The sequence below is a fragment of the Fukomys damarensis genome, unplaced genomic scaffold (assembly GCF_012274545.1).
Source record: "Fukomys damarensis isolate Sample0158 unplaced genomic scaffold, DMR_v1.0_HiC HiC_scaffold_19, whole genome shotgun sequence".
In the NCBI taxonomy this organism is placed as follows: Eukaryota; Metazoa; Chordata; class Mammalia; order Rodentia; family Bathyergidae; genus Fukomys; species Fukomys damarensis.
In genome coordinates this window covers 35819545-35836163 of record NW_022900931.1, presented here as the reverse complement: position 1 = coordinate 35836163, position 16619 = coordinate 35819545, and the positions used below count along the sequence as shown (strand labels likewise).

The 16619-nt window shown below is 44.8% G+C and overlaps 1 protein-coding gene across 1 annotated transcript in view; it reads right to left on the bottom strand.

Moving 5' to 3' along the window:
• Positions 1 to 16619, bottom strand: part of Pard3 (par-3 family cell polarity regulator) — a 558608-nt gene that overhangs the window by 216406 nt on the left and 325583 nt on the right. The window contains 2 exon segments of the mRNA XM_033765663.1: positions 475 to 664; positions 7096 to 7246. Of these exon segments, the coding sequence (XP_033621554.1) occupies positions 475 to 664; positions 7096 to 7246 (341 nt within the window).

Below are 16619 nucleotides of genomic sequence, written 5' to 3'. Positions count from 1 at the left end.
AGTATAAAGCATTTTCTACAGTAGTCACACTCTAGAAAGAAACCTAACTAAAGCCTCTTTCCCATTCCCAGAACACATTAACTGTTGGGTTTGCAACTAATTGTTGCAATCAACTTGGGGGTTTGCTTAGGATTAATTTATTTACTAGAAAAACGATTCACCAAATTAACACAGATCTAAAATAAATAATAAACAGCAAAATGTAAAAAAATGAATGAGTGGGGTTTTTAGGTTGGCGGTGGTTTTGTTGTTGTTTTGGCTAAATAATTAACCGCAGCACTTGGTGGTTAAGGCAACTGAGCAAGTTTACAGGGTTGGGGTATAATTTATTAAGAGTGATAATTAAGAGTATAAAAGCAATGAAAACAAAGCACTGCTATAAAGAATTGATTAATGGTACTCACTGCTAAGCCACATAAAATAAAAGGTGATTGCAATTAAGTACTGTTTGCCAACTCGGGACCAGGTGCTTACCAGTTGGCAGAATCACCAATCGCTGCCTGAGCCCAAGCAGTGGCATCGGATGGCACAAAGCCCATGTCATCATGCGAGCCGGAGGAGGACTGGTCAGAGAGGTGTGGAGGGAGCACGGGCAGCCTGTCATCCTCTATAATGACAGTGTCATCCTGGGGCATGTTCACGGTGGGTGACAGCTGGAATTTACCTGTCCGGGAGAGAAAAGAGTAAGAGAAACTCTAGGCATTGATCTAAGCACCGCATCTACTGATCTCACTACTTCGCTGTATCAAGAAACATCTAAACTTGCACACATCCACTAAACTTACTAGAACAGAATACAATTTAAGCACTTTTATTTTTTATACATGATCATCAGAGACCCTGAGTACTTCGCTACTTCTGACAGCACGGCTACAGGGCTAAGGGAACAGTACGCAACTCCTCTGGTTTTAGGTTCCTAAAGGCAATGGTGATCTCCATCCAAAGCGTCATCCGGATCCTAAGTGGATCCTAAGCTGCAGACATCCCGGGAAATGTAGAAGGAAGCCCTAGTCACACACACCACTCACTCATCCCTTCACTCAATGGGCAACTGCCATGTGCCAGGAAGGAGCCGCAAGACAGAACCTCCAGCCCAGGGAGAAGGATCGGACAGGGCAGCGTAAGAGCACTGCTGGAAACCCCCACATCCACCTGTGCCTGGGTGGCTGGGGACCCCGAGCGCCGGAATCCCCACAGACATTCACTTCGGAGTTGGGTTTGGAATGGTGAATGCAATCTTTTCCTCTGAAGAAATGATGGTGTTGTGGTGTCAGCAACGTCACCAGCAAGTGGATGATGAAGAAAGGCCCACAGTGCATTTGGGTGACATTTCAAAGACACATCTGCCCAGAACCAAGGCCTAGGGGAGGGCAGATGGGGTGTGACCTTGAAGTCAAAAAAAAAGGCCCTGACCTGACTGGCCTTGATGCTTTGGGCCATGACTGAAGAGCCTACATGCTTTGATTTACTCAAAGAGGACACGGTGCTCTGGGTCCGGAAAGACCCACAACTGTTCAGATGCTCACAGGGAAGCTGCTCAGGTTCACAGTTCGGCACACCCATCGTGCAAACATCACAACATTCCTGGGGACAGAATTACACTGCAGGGTGTTGAATACTTAAAACTGGGGTCCACATAGCGTCATATTTCCCCCCAAAGCATCTACAATTCTGGCAGCTTACTTCCAAACCCTGTGCCACACTTCTCCTGAGCAGGAACAGGCTGATAAGCCTGTGGTCCGCGTGGACACCTCGGGGGGCCATGACCACAGGAAGGCCACCGGGACAGGTTGTAGCCCGGGAGCCTGGACTCGCGCCAGGGACAGAGACCTGAGGACCCACCTGCCTTCCTCACGGAGGACAGAAAACTCACTGGGAGTCTCCAAATCCATCCCTTCAGCTCTCCATGTCCCTCCCAAGTAAAAGGTGGGCTGCGTGTTCCCCAAAGCTACTGTGAACTTACACAGTGTGGGCTCCCCTTCATTGTAAATTATTATTAAAAACACAGTACGAGAGAGTGTGATTCAGACAGGGGACTCATTAACATTAGTCTTGGATCTGCATTTAAAAATAAACATTCATAGTAAGAATGTTGGGGGAGGCATACATAGGCTTGGAGGATTTTATTGAGTACAAAACACAGTTTTCTAGACATTTCAGCACAACAATAACTACATGTCTTTCCAGGACAGTCCACAAAAGCAAACTTGCCAGAAATTTCAAATATTATTATTTAGCATCAACTACTTTATTATTGTACCATGAGGTGCTTGTTGAAATTTCACCAGCATCCTTTCTAGAAAAACTTTCTACTGCAATATTAAATGCACCATTCTGACAAACTAGAAAAGCCACAGCTTTATATGAATGCTCATGATGCAATGTAAATCAAGCAGAATGCAAGATCATCTGTCTGTCTTTATTTCCAAGCACTCATTCCTTCCCACTCAGTCTTATGGTATCAGTACAGAACCCCATTCAGCAAATAACACTCATAAATTAGGAGGTTCTAGCACAGTAGACCAGGCATGCTTCCCTCTCAAGACATACCTTCCCCACCCCAAAACAGTGCATGAAGTCATAAAACCAGGGTTATCACCGACAGACACTTCACGGGGGACACACAAGACTGTGCCCAAACACTGATAAGGTCCCCACTCAGGGGTAACTTACTGAAGGCAGCATCACAGAATAATCACAGTGTACACATTTTTAAACACAAAAACTAAAAGCTCTTGCATTGATGTACGCTGATGGACATCCCCCTCAAAAGGAACACTGTTTATGTAATAAATCCTTTCTTTGCAATACACTGTTTATTTTCTTTATTTATTGGTACCGGGGATCGAACTCAGGACCTTGTGCTTGCTACAGGTGGCAGAACCACTGAGCTAAATCTCCAGCCCCCAAAATATTATACTTTAAATGATCCAAAATTTTATACACACATCCACGGCAAAGAGTCTCACAGGAAAACAGCAATTGGGCTTTTTTTTTTCCACATGTGATGCTGGAGGCTAATATTCCACAAGATGCGATTATTCGTATTCTTCATCAATCTTCCACTTCTTAGCAGGCTTGCCAGGAATATTTCTGGGGCATGGCTCAGGGATAAACTGTGTGATGAACAACAAAACTACCTGACTATGTATTCTGCCAGGTTTTATCAAGATAAACCGTAATCTTTTATTTCTGTGAGTGCTCAGATGACTGAGTACAAAACCTTCTAAGAGCGATTTGAGAAGGGTTTGATCTGCTTTTGATCTCTTCTGATTTATCCTCAATTAATCAACATCGACAAACTAAGAAGTAAGACAATGAGGTACAAACTGATTGTTTACTAAACATTTATTCATTGGTAAATTTACACAGAATCCAACACCATGCATGATACTGGAAACAAAAGAAATGAGGAATATTGTGCCAGTGCTAAGACTTACAATGAAACAACATCAATGGCTCATTTTTCTATGTCAAATTGTTAACAAAATGAAAATATTCTGAACACGATCCCTACTTAAACTGCAAATGTATGCACATTGAAACCACTGAGATAAATTCTGAAATGGACACCACAGGTTTCAGGTTTTGCTATAAACAAAAATTGTTCCCATAAAAAGTTGGGGGGGATGAAGATTCTGTGCTCCCAAACAGCACCTTGTGATGTATTTTATGGATTGACCGGGCTGGTTAACTGAGCCATCATTAGACAAAGCAGTCTAACAATTGGAAATGTTTTGTTGAATGTGCAAGACAGCTCTGAAGTTCAGAAGAGGGAAATTCACTTAAAATACATGACATCCACAAACATCCTGCCCCAGGCAACAACTGGGATTGACGCCCCCCACAGCCAAAAAGACAGGTTATGTGTAAGCAATGCAAGGCTCACAGCCCAGAAAAATCATACATCCGAAGTTTGGTTAAATTTTGTTTAAAAAAAGGTACAGCTTCAGGCAAGCTATCTCACTTCTCTGGACTCTAAATCCCATAAACAGAAGTAGAATGGAGTACGTGATTTCTAAGGTTATCTCAAAGATGAACTTTAATGTTTACATCAAAGTGGCTGCCAGGCTGGAAACAGGTTCTCTTTTTCTTTCCCCTGGGCTTTGTGACACAAGGTCTTGCTGTGTAGTTCAGGATGGCCTCAACTCACAGTCATCCTCCTGCCTCAGCCTCCGCAGTGCTGGAATTCTAGGCATGTGCCACCAAGCCCAGCCAGAACACATTCTTGGGATTAGATGTAAATAAAGAATGAATCTCATGAATGTCACAAACATCATTCACACTTACTAGAGTCCCCAGAGAGAGCTATTTCTAAAAAGAGGAAATAGCCAAACCCAAAATGCAACAAAAGTCATCATGGGATCTTGGGACTTCATTCTTTTATTTGGTAAGTGAGAAAGTGTGGCATCTGACATCCTTCCAAGTAGAGGTCTGTTCCTTTTTTGGTGTTTTTTCAAAGCCTCTCTCTTGGGTTATGCTCCCATAGAAACGAATCAGAAGGCCTCAACATTCTCTTTCGTCTAGGGAATATTCTATGTGAAAATCTGCCCTCTTCATATGAAAGTAATCCTTTCTTAGAAATGTAATCACCTGAATTTCAATACAGAGCTTTCTTCCTATCAGACCAGCTCATATAGTGAAGACCACCACATCCACAGCCATCTACCCAGGACTGATTCCAAACGTTTAAAGACAACCACTAAAGAGGGTCTGTCTGAGAAATTTCCATGTACGTGGACACTGTAAAAATCAGTAAATACTGGTGCTGTTTGCATGCTCGATACTTTGGTATCACAACGTGGGACCCTGTTTTGGTACTTGGTTACAAGATACCGTCTTACAGAATTTCTAACTTTGAGCTTTAGCTAACTTCATAAACAGCAGTTGATTCTCAGGGTCCGTGAATCTAGGACAAGGGCTGAATTGACCAAGTAGTTCTCAAGTTTGCAAAATGCAAGATCAGTCAAATGAACGATACACATTTCTTTCCGTGAAACTACATAGGATCCCTAGCTCCTAGTAACGGGCATATGAAACTATCTTAAATGCTGGGGATTTGGCTCAGTGGTGCCACCACCTGCCTTGCAAGTGCAAGGGCCCGAGTTTGATCCCCGGTACCAAAAAAAAAAAAAAACCTGTCTTAACATGCCAATCATAAAATGTTTATTTGGTCTGCTGTCAAATGGTAATAAATCTGTCACTCTGGTCCCCAGCCAAAAGGGTAAAAGGACATACACGGTACATCACAAAGCATAGAGCTGGGGGGGAACCCTGTTACAGGGAGAGTTCAACCCATACCTAGCAGAGCAGGGACAAAACAATGGCAACTAGAACACCAGCCAAGGAAAACTAACAGTCATAGCTACCAAAATCTGCTGAGCGACTAGGAGAAAGTAAAGAACTCCTCAACCCATACATATAGCATTTCAACAAGTCACTATGTGAAAACTTGGGAGGGTTTTTTGGTTTGTGTTTTAGTTTTAGGTTTTCGCCTTCCTCTGAAGCATCGGGGATTGGAGGCAGGACGCAGCCCTCAGGAACTGGTGGACCAATGGTCTGATTCAGTATGGCAAGTCCTACGTTCCTATAATAAAGGGGAGATTACAGCGTATCACTTTGTATGCACACAGATCGAGGCACACACACACACTCCTCTCTCAAGGGGTCTGAAATTCCATCCACAAAAAAGAACAGGTAAAGGAAAGATAAAGTTTTACACCAAAGGCAGGAAAGTATGGAAAATCCAACAGCAGTCGAGAGTGATGACAAACATTGACTAGCGCCAGTAAACTGTATAAAAAGCCTTCCCCCCGCCGAGCAAGAGTTCAAGCCAACAGGTGAAGCATCCTTCCCTGACCTTCTTACGCCAAGCACGTGAAAAGAAACTGGCTGGCAGAGGAAAACCAGAGATTGGCACGTACAAGTTCTATGTTTAACAAGATGAGAAATTGAGAATTAAGCAATTTTTCCAAACCAGAAAGCAAAAGATTAGCAGAAAGAAAGCTGTCCTACTCATGTTGATGTTTCTTTTTCTATCATGTCCAATTCTTTGAAGGCAGAAACTGTTTATTACTCATCTTCGTGTTGAGGGCAAGAGTCTGTACATACTGTCCTGCCATTGGGAATCACTCCATAAATACCATGGATCAATTAAACAAAGTATTGTTTCCATGAAGCTCCAGAATGGAAACTTGAATTGCATTAAATCTGTATTACAAGGGTCTGGGGATTTAGCTCAGTGGTTCCACCACCTGCTTTGCAAGCACAAGGTCCTGAGTTCAAGCCCCCGTAAAAAAAAAAAAAAAAAAAAATATGTATTACAGGTACTCAAAATGGAGTTAAACTTCGGGTTTTACTTTAAATGAGAGCCTTGTGAAAAAACATCAGTAACACAAATGTTTTATGTCAGGTGTTATTTTAATCACAACTGCATCTTATGTTTTAAATTTGAAAAACCTCCCAAGCAAATCCCAAGAGGAGGGATTCTGTAAGCCCGGCCTCGAACTGTGCAGAGCCTGTGCTAATCCCTCGTCACCCACGTGGGCCGGCGGACAGTGTGGGGCTGAGGCCAAACAAAGGCTCCAGAAGACCAGATTCAGGGTTATAAACTAAAGCTGGGAACAGAAGCACGCATGACACACACAAGCACCCGACTAAGTACAAACCACATAAGTGGGAGCACTGCACGCAGTCGTCTGAGGTACGGGGATAGTATCCCTCCTCTCCCTCCAAGCCCTGCTGCAAGTGTCGTGACTATGGACCCTTCGCCATAAACCGCTCCATTTTGACTTTTAACACACACAGCTTCCCTCCTCTCCAATAAGCTAAGAACAGCTCCACCTCTGGAAATCATTTCTTCCCGGTCCTTCTCTTTTGCCCTTCCCACGTGTTACGGGATCTAAAGCTCACGTAAGGAATCCGTGTGCTGATTTCCTCTTCCCACATTAACGCTTCCTGGGGGTTACGAGGCACCCGTGTGCTTTCCTCACGCAAACACGGGCCTCCCCCATGCAGGAATATTACATCGCTAACCTCTCCCTGAGCCAGGGAGGGCACAACCAGGGGCGGAGATGCACAGTACACCTGACTCACCCATTATTCTGCTGAGCGCCACGTTCCTGCTGGGCGACTCGTCCAGGCCCTCGAGTCCGCTGTAGAGGGAATGGGAAATTCTCCGTTCTCTGTCATCCAGCACCGTGTCGATAGGCAGCTCGGGGCCAGGGGGGCTCCCAGGTGACCTCAGCTGGAGAGAGGGGGGCAGGAGAAGAGTCAGTACTGGAGGCCCGTGCTCAGCAGGGGGGAATTGTAACAACTTGCCCACTGCCTGTATCCAACTGGGTACCAAATGAACTAGAACTTTTCACCCTGTACCAAAGTAATTTGTGATGACAGCTGTGCCTAATGACCAACTTTCTGTGCCACTTTATCCTGTGCCTCCCATGAAGTTCTGTCAGATTCCAACCATCGGAGGAAAAATATGTATATTAAAAGCTCCTCTTCTTAATCTCATGTTGTTGCTTATTTTTTCAGTGTGACTGTTAGTATCTGTTAAGTCAATGTGAGTTATAGTTTATTTCTTTACTGTCACTGCTCCGTAGAAGACTTGCTTTGCCAGACCAGAAGCTGGACTTCTGCTGCAGCTTTTATGCCAACAGAATGCTTAATACACCCAACAATTAGTACCGGTTTGCACATGTGTGGTGCAATTAGGACCGCCTCTACTTGACAACTCGGGTACCGTAACAATACACTGAATCTGAATGCCTCTGGGTAAAAACTCAGAGCAATCGTGGTACCAACTTCCTGTCACCTTTCAGTGTGGGCAGTGAGGAGCTGAGACAAAGCACTTTTAAGAGTATGCACAGTAAGAGAGAAGCTAGGACCAACCAAATACCATTAAGGAAGCCCACTAATGTATGTGTGAAAAACATGCCATCTACTAATGAGCAAAAAAATAATAATAATGATTTTCTATGGCCATGAATTAAAACGGTATGTGGCATTCCTTAGAAGAGATTCTTTACAGAATTAAAAGGAAGAAAAGCCAAGTGTCAGGGAACACACCTGTAATCCTAGCACCAGGGAGGCTGAAGCAGGAGGATCACTACAAGTCTGAGGCCAGCCTGGGCTACATAGTGAATTGAAGGCACCCTCTGACTAAACTGCAAAAGACCTTGTCTCAAAAAAAGGAAAAAAAAAAAAAAAAAAAACCCACACACAGAGTAATGCGATGTTAAGGAGAAGATATCTATGTTAGGAAGGGCCTGAAGCAATTCTGCGGCAAGGGGAACAGTGGACTTAACCAAGGCCCACACCGCTAGGCGGCAAGGCTGGGCTCCAAACCGACTGCCCAGGAGCCTTTGGCTGGCCAGAGGGGGCGCTCGGGAGCTCGGGAGCTCAGAACAGGCAGAGACCAGCCAGCAGGGCCGGAAGCAGCCTGCGCGTTCCGCGTCCCCACAGCCACTGAGGTTCCTTCCCTGGAACAAATTAGTATTTCTCTTCGAAGCTATCATGTGTTTAATATAAATGAAATATTTAACGAAGTTGCGAGCTGTGGACTTTTCTCTCCTGGTTTGATAAGCACCGGGGAGATTTAAAGCACTGCCGGTCAACACAACTGAGGCCTCAAGCTGCCGGAGAATAATAAACTTGGGCGCCCGTGAATTAGACTCAATAAGGTTTAGATTGTGAAACGAGGATTTGTTTCATTAGGTTTTTATTTTTTAAATTGCTGATGACAATGGGCAGCTTTACTGAAAAGTAAATTAAATAATTAACATCTAGGGTGTAAATGAATAAAAAAACGTTTTGTGAAAGAACACAATGCCTAAAAGTCAATACGCTGGGGAAATAAAAGCAAAAATCAATCAAACAAACAAAAAACAAATAAAATTAATGTCTTATACCATTAAGGAGAAGCCCACTTTTAAAATCCTGAGATTTTTATTTCACGCCTGCCACTCCCCAAATCCCTTACATATCATAAATAGCTTATCTTATTGACAAGAGAGAGTGATAGATTCAAAGGTCTCAAAGACTGTTTGGGGGCAAACTATCCTACATCATCCATCTTTAAAAATATATATAAAGTGGGCATGGTGGTGCACACCTGTGATCCCAGCACTGCAGAGGCTGAGGCAGGAGGATCACCTGGCCAGCCTGGGCTACAAAATGAGACCTGTCTTAAACAAACAAAAAAATAAACAAAACAGACTGAGCTGCGCCTTTCCCCAGCAAAATGGCCACCCTTTTGAAGTAGAAGATTAGGGCGAAGTGGAAAGAGCTGTTATCTTCCTATCTGTGGGTGGGCGATCACATTTCTCCTATAAATCAAGCCCAAATTTTCTACAGATTTACAAATTCCACAGATTTTCACCAAAAAAAGCCCATGACTATAATGCACCTCTCTCTTGAGGGTCTGCACTCTATTTTCTTGGAAAAATTTGCCTAATAATCTCTTTATGCCTCTTTACAAATACATAAAACTATGAGTTTTAAATGAGTACATACATTAAAGACACTTGTTTAACTGGATATGGTAGCCAAGGCTGTAATCCCTGCACTCGGGAGGCTGAGGCAGGAGGATGGGTTGCTGTGAGCCTGGGCTACATTGTGAGTTCATGGCCAGCCTGAAATTTATAGAAAGACCCTGTCTGAAACTAACAACAAAAACCTTTGCACTTGTTATCCACGTTTCTTTATGTAAGTCCCGCTTGCTATACAATCAGATATGAGATGTTAAACATATCCTCAAGTTTGCCGAAAATATATTTACTTCAACTATATAATTCTGCAATTTTCTGAATGATAAAAGCCTGCGTAAACCTCCTTCATAAAACAATCCCTAAGTATTCCAAGAGGCTATTTTTAAAACGTCAAATAAAGATTCCATTAAAAATTGTACATGTAGGCTTTTAAGAGAAAAACAGTAAGACTTCTGTTTGGGAGAAGGCCTGCACTTGAACATTTCCAAGGAAAGGATTCTACACCTCCCCTACCTCAACCCATGTCTAATTTGCATCTGAAAAGGAGGATTTAAATGAAGACATCCATAGTCGCCTACACAAATATTTAACAGAGCACACAATGCCTTTTAATTTCTGCAGTTTAAAAAAAAAAAACTGATGGGGTACACAGTTTTGTTTTAAATCTTTTGATAATTTCTTTTACTTCAAGAAAATGAGTTTCGGGGACTGAAATCTGCCAGGTGGTATGCTAGCAGCAAAAGGAGGCAGGGTGATGCCCCTGTATTAAAATTAAGCTTAATTAGAGGAGAAAACCAAAGTAAAGAGAACTGCACTTTTCATGTCCTTCTCTCTTTGTGGCTGAAAGTGCAAAGCTTCTGCAATCTAACGTAATTTGGTTCCCAGTAGCAGTTGTTGTTTGTCCCCTCAACTTTTTCCTAGGACAGCTTTCCTACCTATTAAAGAACAAAATCAGGTCTAAACTGGACATTGTGGTGCATACTTGTAGTTTCAGCTCTCTGGAGAAGGCTGAGGCAGGAGGATTGCTGTGTGTTCGAGGCCAACCTGGGCTACACAGTGAGTTCAAGGTCAGCCTAACTTACATATCAAGACCTCCCCCCCAAAAAAAGGTCAAAATTAGGTCTAGGTTGAAGCAAGAGAACCAATATTGACAGAAGTATAAGTGATACAGTGTTTTGCTTAAAGTAATTTGAAAGTGTATATATCACAAGTCAAAAAATTCTCATTTTTACTAAATCAATAGTATTCTTATGGACATCACTGGGTGTGGCCAGATGGCTAAGTCAGTGGGTGTGTCCAGTCAATCACAGCTATCCAGGGATCTCTCGGGACACAAGCATGCAAGCCCCATCCCCAGGACCAATCAGAAAATGCTATCTTTAATTCTCGAGGAGATCAAGCAGTTTTTGATAGTCAGCCTACAGCTGACATCAGCCTGAGGAGTGAGGGATACAGAAGATGGCAGTCATTGACCAAGCGGTCACTGTGCTCTGTCCTTCTCAGTGGTCTACTCTCTCTCTGAAGAGGAGTCTTCTTTTCTTACCTTTAATAAATGCGAAACCTTACTATGTCTTGCACAATTCTTGTCCAACTTTTTGCTCAAGACACCAAGAACCTGGAAAGAATCTCTAGCACTCCAGAACCCCACTATTACTATTATAGTTTTATTTAAAAGGTGTGAAAAATGGGATTGAAAAATAAAACAACGTAAATATGGCATGTTTTTGAAAAGAGTATTCAAATTATATCTTGTTTTTTAACTAGAAAAATAAATGCTTTTTCACAGTAAAAGACTGAGCACTGTCCAGTGAAAATGCTTTTCATTACTGGCATATGCTTCTGCTCTTGGATAAAGTTAAAATCTTGCTTTCCTTTAAAGAAACTAATGAGATTCCTGTGGGGTTTAGGAAAATCTCATTTTGTTCTAAGTATGCATGACAGTAGTGGGTCAGCTGATGTCTTTCATGTGAACTAGGTACACCTGAGCACTTTCTCTATACCCAAGGGGAAGCTGGCACAGGTGTGGCCTTATCTCTTTAGAAAACTAAAATCCGCATCCTGGCTAGCAATTAGCGAGGTCTTATTATTTGATATTTCAGACTTTACCAACATACTCTTTTTTGTTTTATCTCCAATGTGGCATGGAGCAAGTGCTGGCTAGGCTGCTGAGTAACTAGCTTAGTAAATGCATTCCTTAGAAAAGTGAATGCCTCAGGTTTTCCTTTAAATGACATACTAGGTTGTGTGGACGTAAGTCTTGAAAACTGAGGGCACAGCACAATGCAGAAATTCAATGACATTTAACCTTAAGTATAGTTTCAGGCTCTGTTTTCAGGCAGGACCACGGCTAATTTCCTTCACATCTCTATTTGGCAAGAGCAAGAATCGAAGAGGTGAGATACACTCCCAAGCCATTGTGTCCCACAGGGCGGAAGCCAAGCTTAACAGAGTCCAGGTGATTCAAAACTCAGACTTTCATTATGCATGCAACTGTCCAACAGCACGGGTCGCACACTGCCTGAACGATCCAGGCACAGCCAATTAGAACCAGACTGTGCGAGAGGGGTGAGCACCTTGCTCCGAAATGACTCTGCCATCACCCTGGCTTTGCACCAGTTAAGCAAATCATCTGGCCTCTCTGAATTTGTTCCTCTCACATACAATGAAAAGAATCATAAATGATACCTTAGGCCCCTTCCTATTCTAAAATAGCTTTCTGATTCTAAGAGGATTAAATCCGGAGAAAGAACTCATCTTAAAGTTGTCCTTGATGACTAAATCCTGCCACCTGGGGAGCTGAGACAAGGCTTTCTATAAAATCACTTCTAACAGACATCATGAAATAACTGGGAGCTATGATAAATTATAGCCATTTCTACAAACACTAATTTCCTTAAAATATTTAAAATCAGCATAATTCTCAGACACGGGTTATTTTCCATAAATACAAAAGCAGCCTCTCCACCCTCCTTCTGTCTGCTACAGATCTGTCCTCTGTGGCAATTGATGTCCACTTCCCTCTCGTGTTTTGTGTAATCCAGGGCTGAAACCATGGGCAAGAACGTCAGGACTTGAAAAACAATGTGCCTCTCCAAACATTACATCGTGCAAAATATGAAATAAGGATAGGCCATTTCTGTTTGTTGAAAAAGAAAAAAAACAAACAATGAATGCTTACAAGATGTTTTTAAATGTGGTCAAGTAAGATCGGAAGGCCAAGGACATCCAAAATCACTGCCCCCATTCTTGCTGGCCTGGTGGTGAGCACAGAGCTTCACACTCTAACCCCACCCCAGTTCTCTTGTGCTTTGAAAAACACCGCTGTTAGGCCTGTCTCTCTCAGCAACAGACGGATGGGAACACGGTAGGTGCCGGTCAGCTCAGCGCTAACAATTCCAGCAGCGTCAAGAAAGCAGAACGCACTAGAGTTGCTGCTGGGCGGAGGAGGGTGCACAGAGGTAAGCGGATACCTGGAGAATAGGGAGCTGAAGCTGAAAGTGAGCTAGGAACGGAATGTGACAGCTCGCAGGAGACCTAGAGGACAGAGGTCTCCCGCTCAGCAGGACAAGTGCTGAGCAGCGGGATCCCGGGGCTGGGGCTGGCACGTCAGGCCTGTCCTGGGCCACGTGCTGGCTCTCTACCCTGGGGCAGGAAGGGAGAGCTCGGGGGATGTCCACAGGGGCTGGCAGCACCGAGACAAGTGAGCGGACCCAGGGACAGTCGGAAGGCTGCGGCTGTGAGCCTTGGGAGAGGGCGTCTGAGGTCTGACAGTGGAACAGGAGGAGATTCCAGGGGACAGAGCCACAGACACAGCCCAGAGAGTGCAGAGCCCAGAGTCACCCCCACATCTGTGCCTGCTGAGCCCGCAGCAATAGGCGACCTTGTGGGCAGGTGCCTGAAGACACCGTAAGCGTCCCCATGGGGTCAGATGGAGCAATCTGGTGGCAGAGGAGCACTGTGACCTGGAAACAGGGTTAGGGGTGCATGAGCACACAGCTGTGCCTTAGTACTCTCTGGGGCCTGTCGGGACTCCCTGCAGGTACTGGGTAGCAGACAGCAAGACCCAGGTGCAGAGCCTTGTACACAGGACACAGCAACCACAGACCCTGTGTACATGCTCTGTGTGCTCCGGATCTCTCGGTGAAACGCAGTGTCAATGTCGGGGTCCTGGTGGTTATACCGCAGCGCCCACAGTACTGGGGAGGGCTTGCAAATGAATCTGCAATGCTGTGTTCACAAGCCATTTCCTCTCTCTACCACTTTCCGTCTGCAGTTGGCTGAATCCCCAGGTGCAGAACCTGGACAGAGAAAGGCCAGCCGTGGAGGTGGTAACGGGCGACCAAGCATGGAGAAGAGCTAGGGACACGTGCAGAGGAGGAAACAGCTCCGAGGAGCCCTGGAAATCAGGACAGGATAGCCAGGAGAGGAGAGGGAGGAGCCAGCGCCCAGTCACCCTAAAATAGAAGGGCGCAGGGATGGATGCATTCTGAGGCTGAGGTGGTGCTAAAGAACTCCCGAAAGGTCCAGCGAAATGGAGTGAGAAACAGCTTCCAGCCCGCACCCGCCTGTGCTGCAGAGGGACCAAAGTTAATGCCCACCGGGGCTGGAAGATGGAACCTGGCAAGCAGCGTGAAGGAGGCTAAGGAAAGCACTGAGGTAAGGGAAGGAACAATGTGACACAGTACAGCAGCCTGCGCCTGCAAATCCTCATCTCCTCTGGCGTGAAGCTGAGCGTGCAGGTGAGGTGAAGCGCAGCTCTGTGTCGCAGCGTGGACAGCCTGCGTGGCCGGTGGGAGCAGGAGCAGAGGGTCTGCTACCCTGTCTGGACTTGAGGTGCATTCACGATGGCAAGGCCTCCTGAGCTGTGTCAATACTGACCGCCACGATGGACGCACACCCTCCCGGGGCCGCGGGGACAGGCTTTCCTACGGCGATGTAAGTACAACAGCAGCAAATCCCGCCTCACGCCTTGCGGGGGCTGCACTGAGTCCTTCTGTCTTCACATAATTCTCTAGTTAAACCCTGTCAGTACAAAAGGCTCCTCACAAGTATTACAAAGAAAGCACAGCACTCACGATATGATTTTTAATATAATTGCTTTATAAGCTTACTCTGTCCTAAGAAATAGTAATAACCAGCAATGCACAAAAATGGTACCATGAGGAATATTGAATATTAAAGTATATTACTGTCTGCTGCAGCTGTTCCCTTACTTAAATCATTTTCATTCTCGTGAATTCTTATGTAGGAGTAAATGCGACACAGATATTTCAGTGGGATTTCAGTTTCATGTCTTTTATGGGGCAACAGGGAATAAAATCAGCTTTCATCAAAACATTTCAGGCTGCTGAGGTTTGCTTTGCTGCTGTTTGGGGAAGCAGAGGGGAGCAGAGCTCTGATCTCCAGGGTACTTCTGACACTTCGGGTCCCCTACAACTCAATGGTTTCTGTGAAGGCAAAGTTGGAGGAGGCATCACTAATTTTAGTTTGTTTTTAATGGGACTAAGGAGATGGTCTTTTGCCTCATAGAATACAAGTCTAGGACAGGAGGCCACGGCATCTGTTTTCTCCCATGCTGCACTTCCGGGACCGAACACATGTTCTGAAGTATAGTAGCTGCTCAGCAAACATCTGTCAAGTGGATGATGATCTCCAGAATGCAAAAGTATTCAGTACCCCAAGGAGAAGTGATCTAATACAGAAAAAATGTGTCTCGGAAACTTACTGCTGAGCAGTTTGCATCCAGCACTGCACAGGACTTATGTTAAAAGATCAGTTAGTGATTTTAGGAACCAAAACAGTGCTATGCAAGGATATCAGTTAAGGGCTGGGAAGTAGCTCAGTGGAAAACCACTTGCCAAGGATGTGTGACGCCCTGTGTTCAGTTCCTAGCAGCAACAGCACACACACACACACACACACACACACACACACACACACACACACACGAGAAAGAGTAAGTTTTCCAGCAGCCTATTCTGGTTAGCTTCTATATTAATCCTACATGAATGGATGTCTGTCCTGCACTTCTTTCTGAAATTGTTAGTAAGTTTACATTGTTCTCTAACTGAGCATGTTGGCACACACCTGTTACGCAGCACTCTAAGAGGATGAGGCAGGAGGGTTGCCAAGTTCAAGCTTTGCCTGGGCAACCCAGCAAAATGGCAAGACCCTATCTCAAAATAAAAATAAATGGCTGCGGATATAGCTCAATCCTCAGTACGGAGGTGGGCGAAAAAGCACATACTGCTACTTTGTTGTAGGAAGTTGTTTGTTGCTAGCTCACTCTATCTTTGGCAAGTGCAGAAATGTAAACATAATCAATGGTCCTTTCAAAATCGGTCCCCTCTAATTGACTCCCCACTGAGTCCAAGCTTACATTTGCTTGGCACAGTGTGACTGTGTTACAGGCTCAGTGGTCATCACAGGACTTTACATATTCAACGAGATTTAAAATTAAGACTACAACAATGTACGCATCATCTGCTAGTAATTTTATCTTCTTTGATTTTAAAATGTGGGGGTCTGAACATCAACAAAAACAACAAAAACAACAAAACGGCAAGTGCTTCTCTGCAGTCTGACACATTTTCAGGGATGTTGCGTCATCTATAATGAATCTTTACAATGCAGGTTTCCAGGATTCCACTGCTTATTACCAAATCTATGTATCATTTACCTTCCACTCTCAAATGCTGTTTTCACCTATTTGGAAAAGGTGATGATCTCGCCCTTCCCGAGGGGCGCCAGGGTCTTCTCACTCCTAATCCCATGCTTCAGAAAACTTCAGTGTCAGCGCTGGGGATCAGTCCAGGGCCCTGCACATGCTAGGCAAGGCTCCACCAGCTGTGGCGTCCATTCAGAACCACCTCGGGGTCGCATGACACCAAGCTCTAAAATGGGGGTCCATGGAGAAGAGACGGCCCAGGAGGAGCAGCGGCTCAGCACTGACAGGAGAAAGACCTGGGAGGAGCCAGCAAGGAGCAGCCGCTGTACCCGGGCCCAGGGCTGACAGGAGGCCCCTGAGGACCAGGGCAGGCTTGGAGCGAAAGAGAGCTCGGCGCTGCACCCGGAGACCCTGTGCTGTCTGCTGAGCCAACACTGAGACTATGAGGACACACTTGACACCCT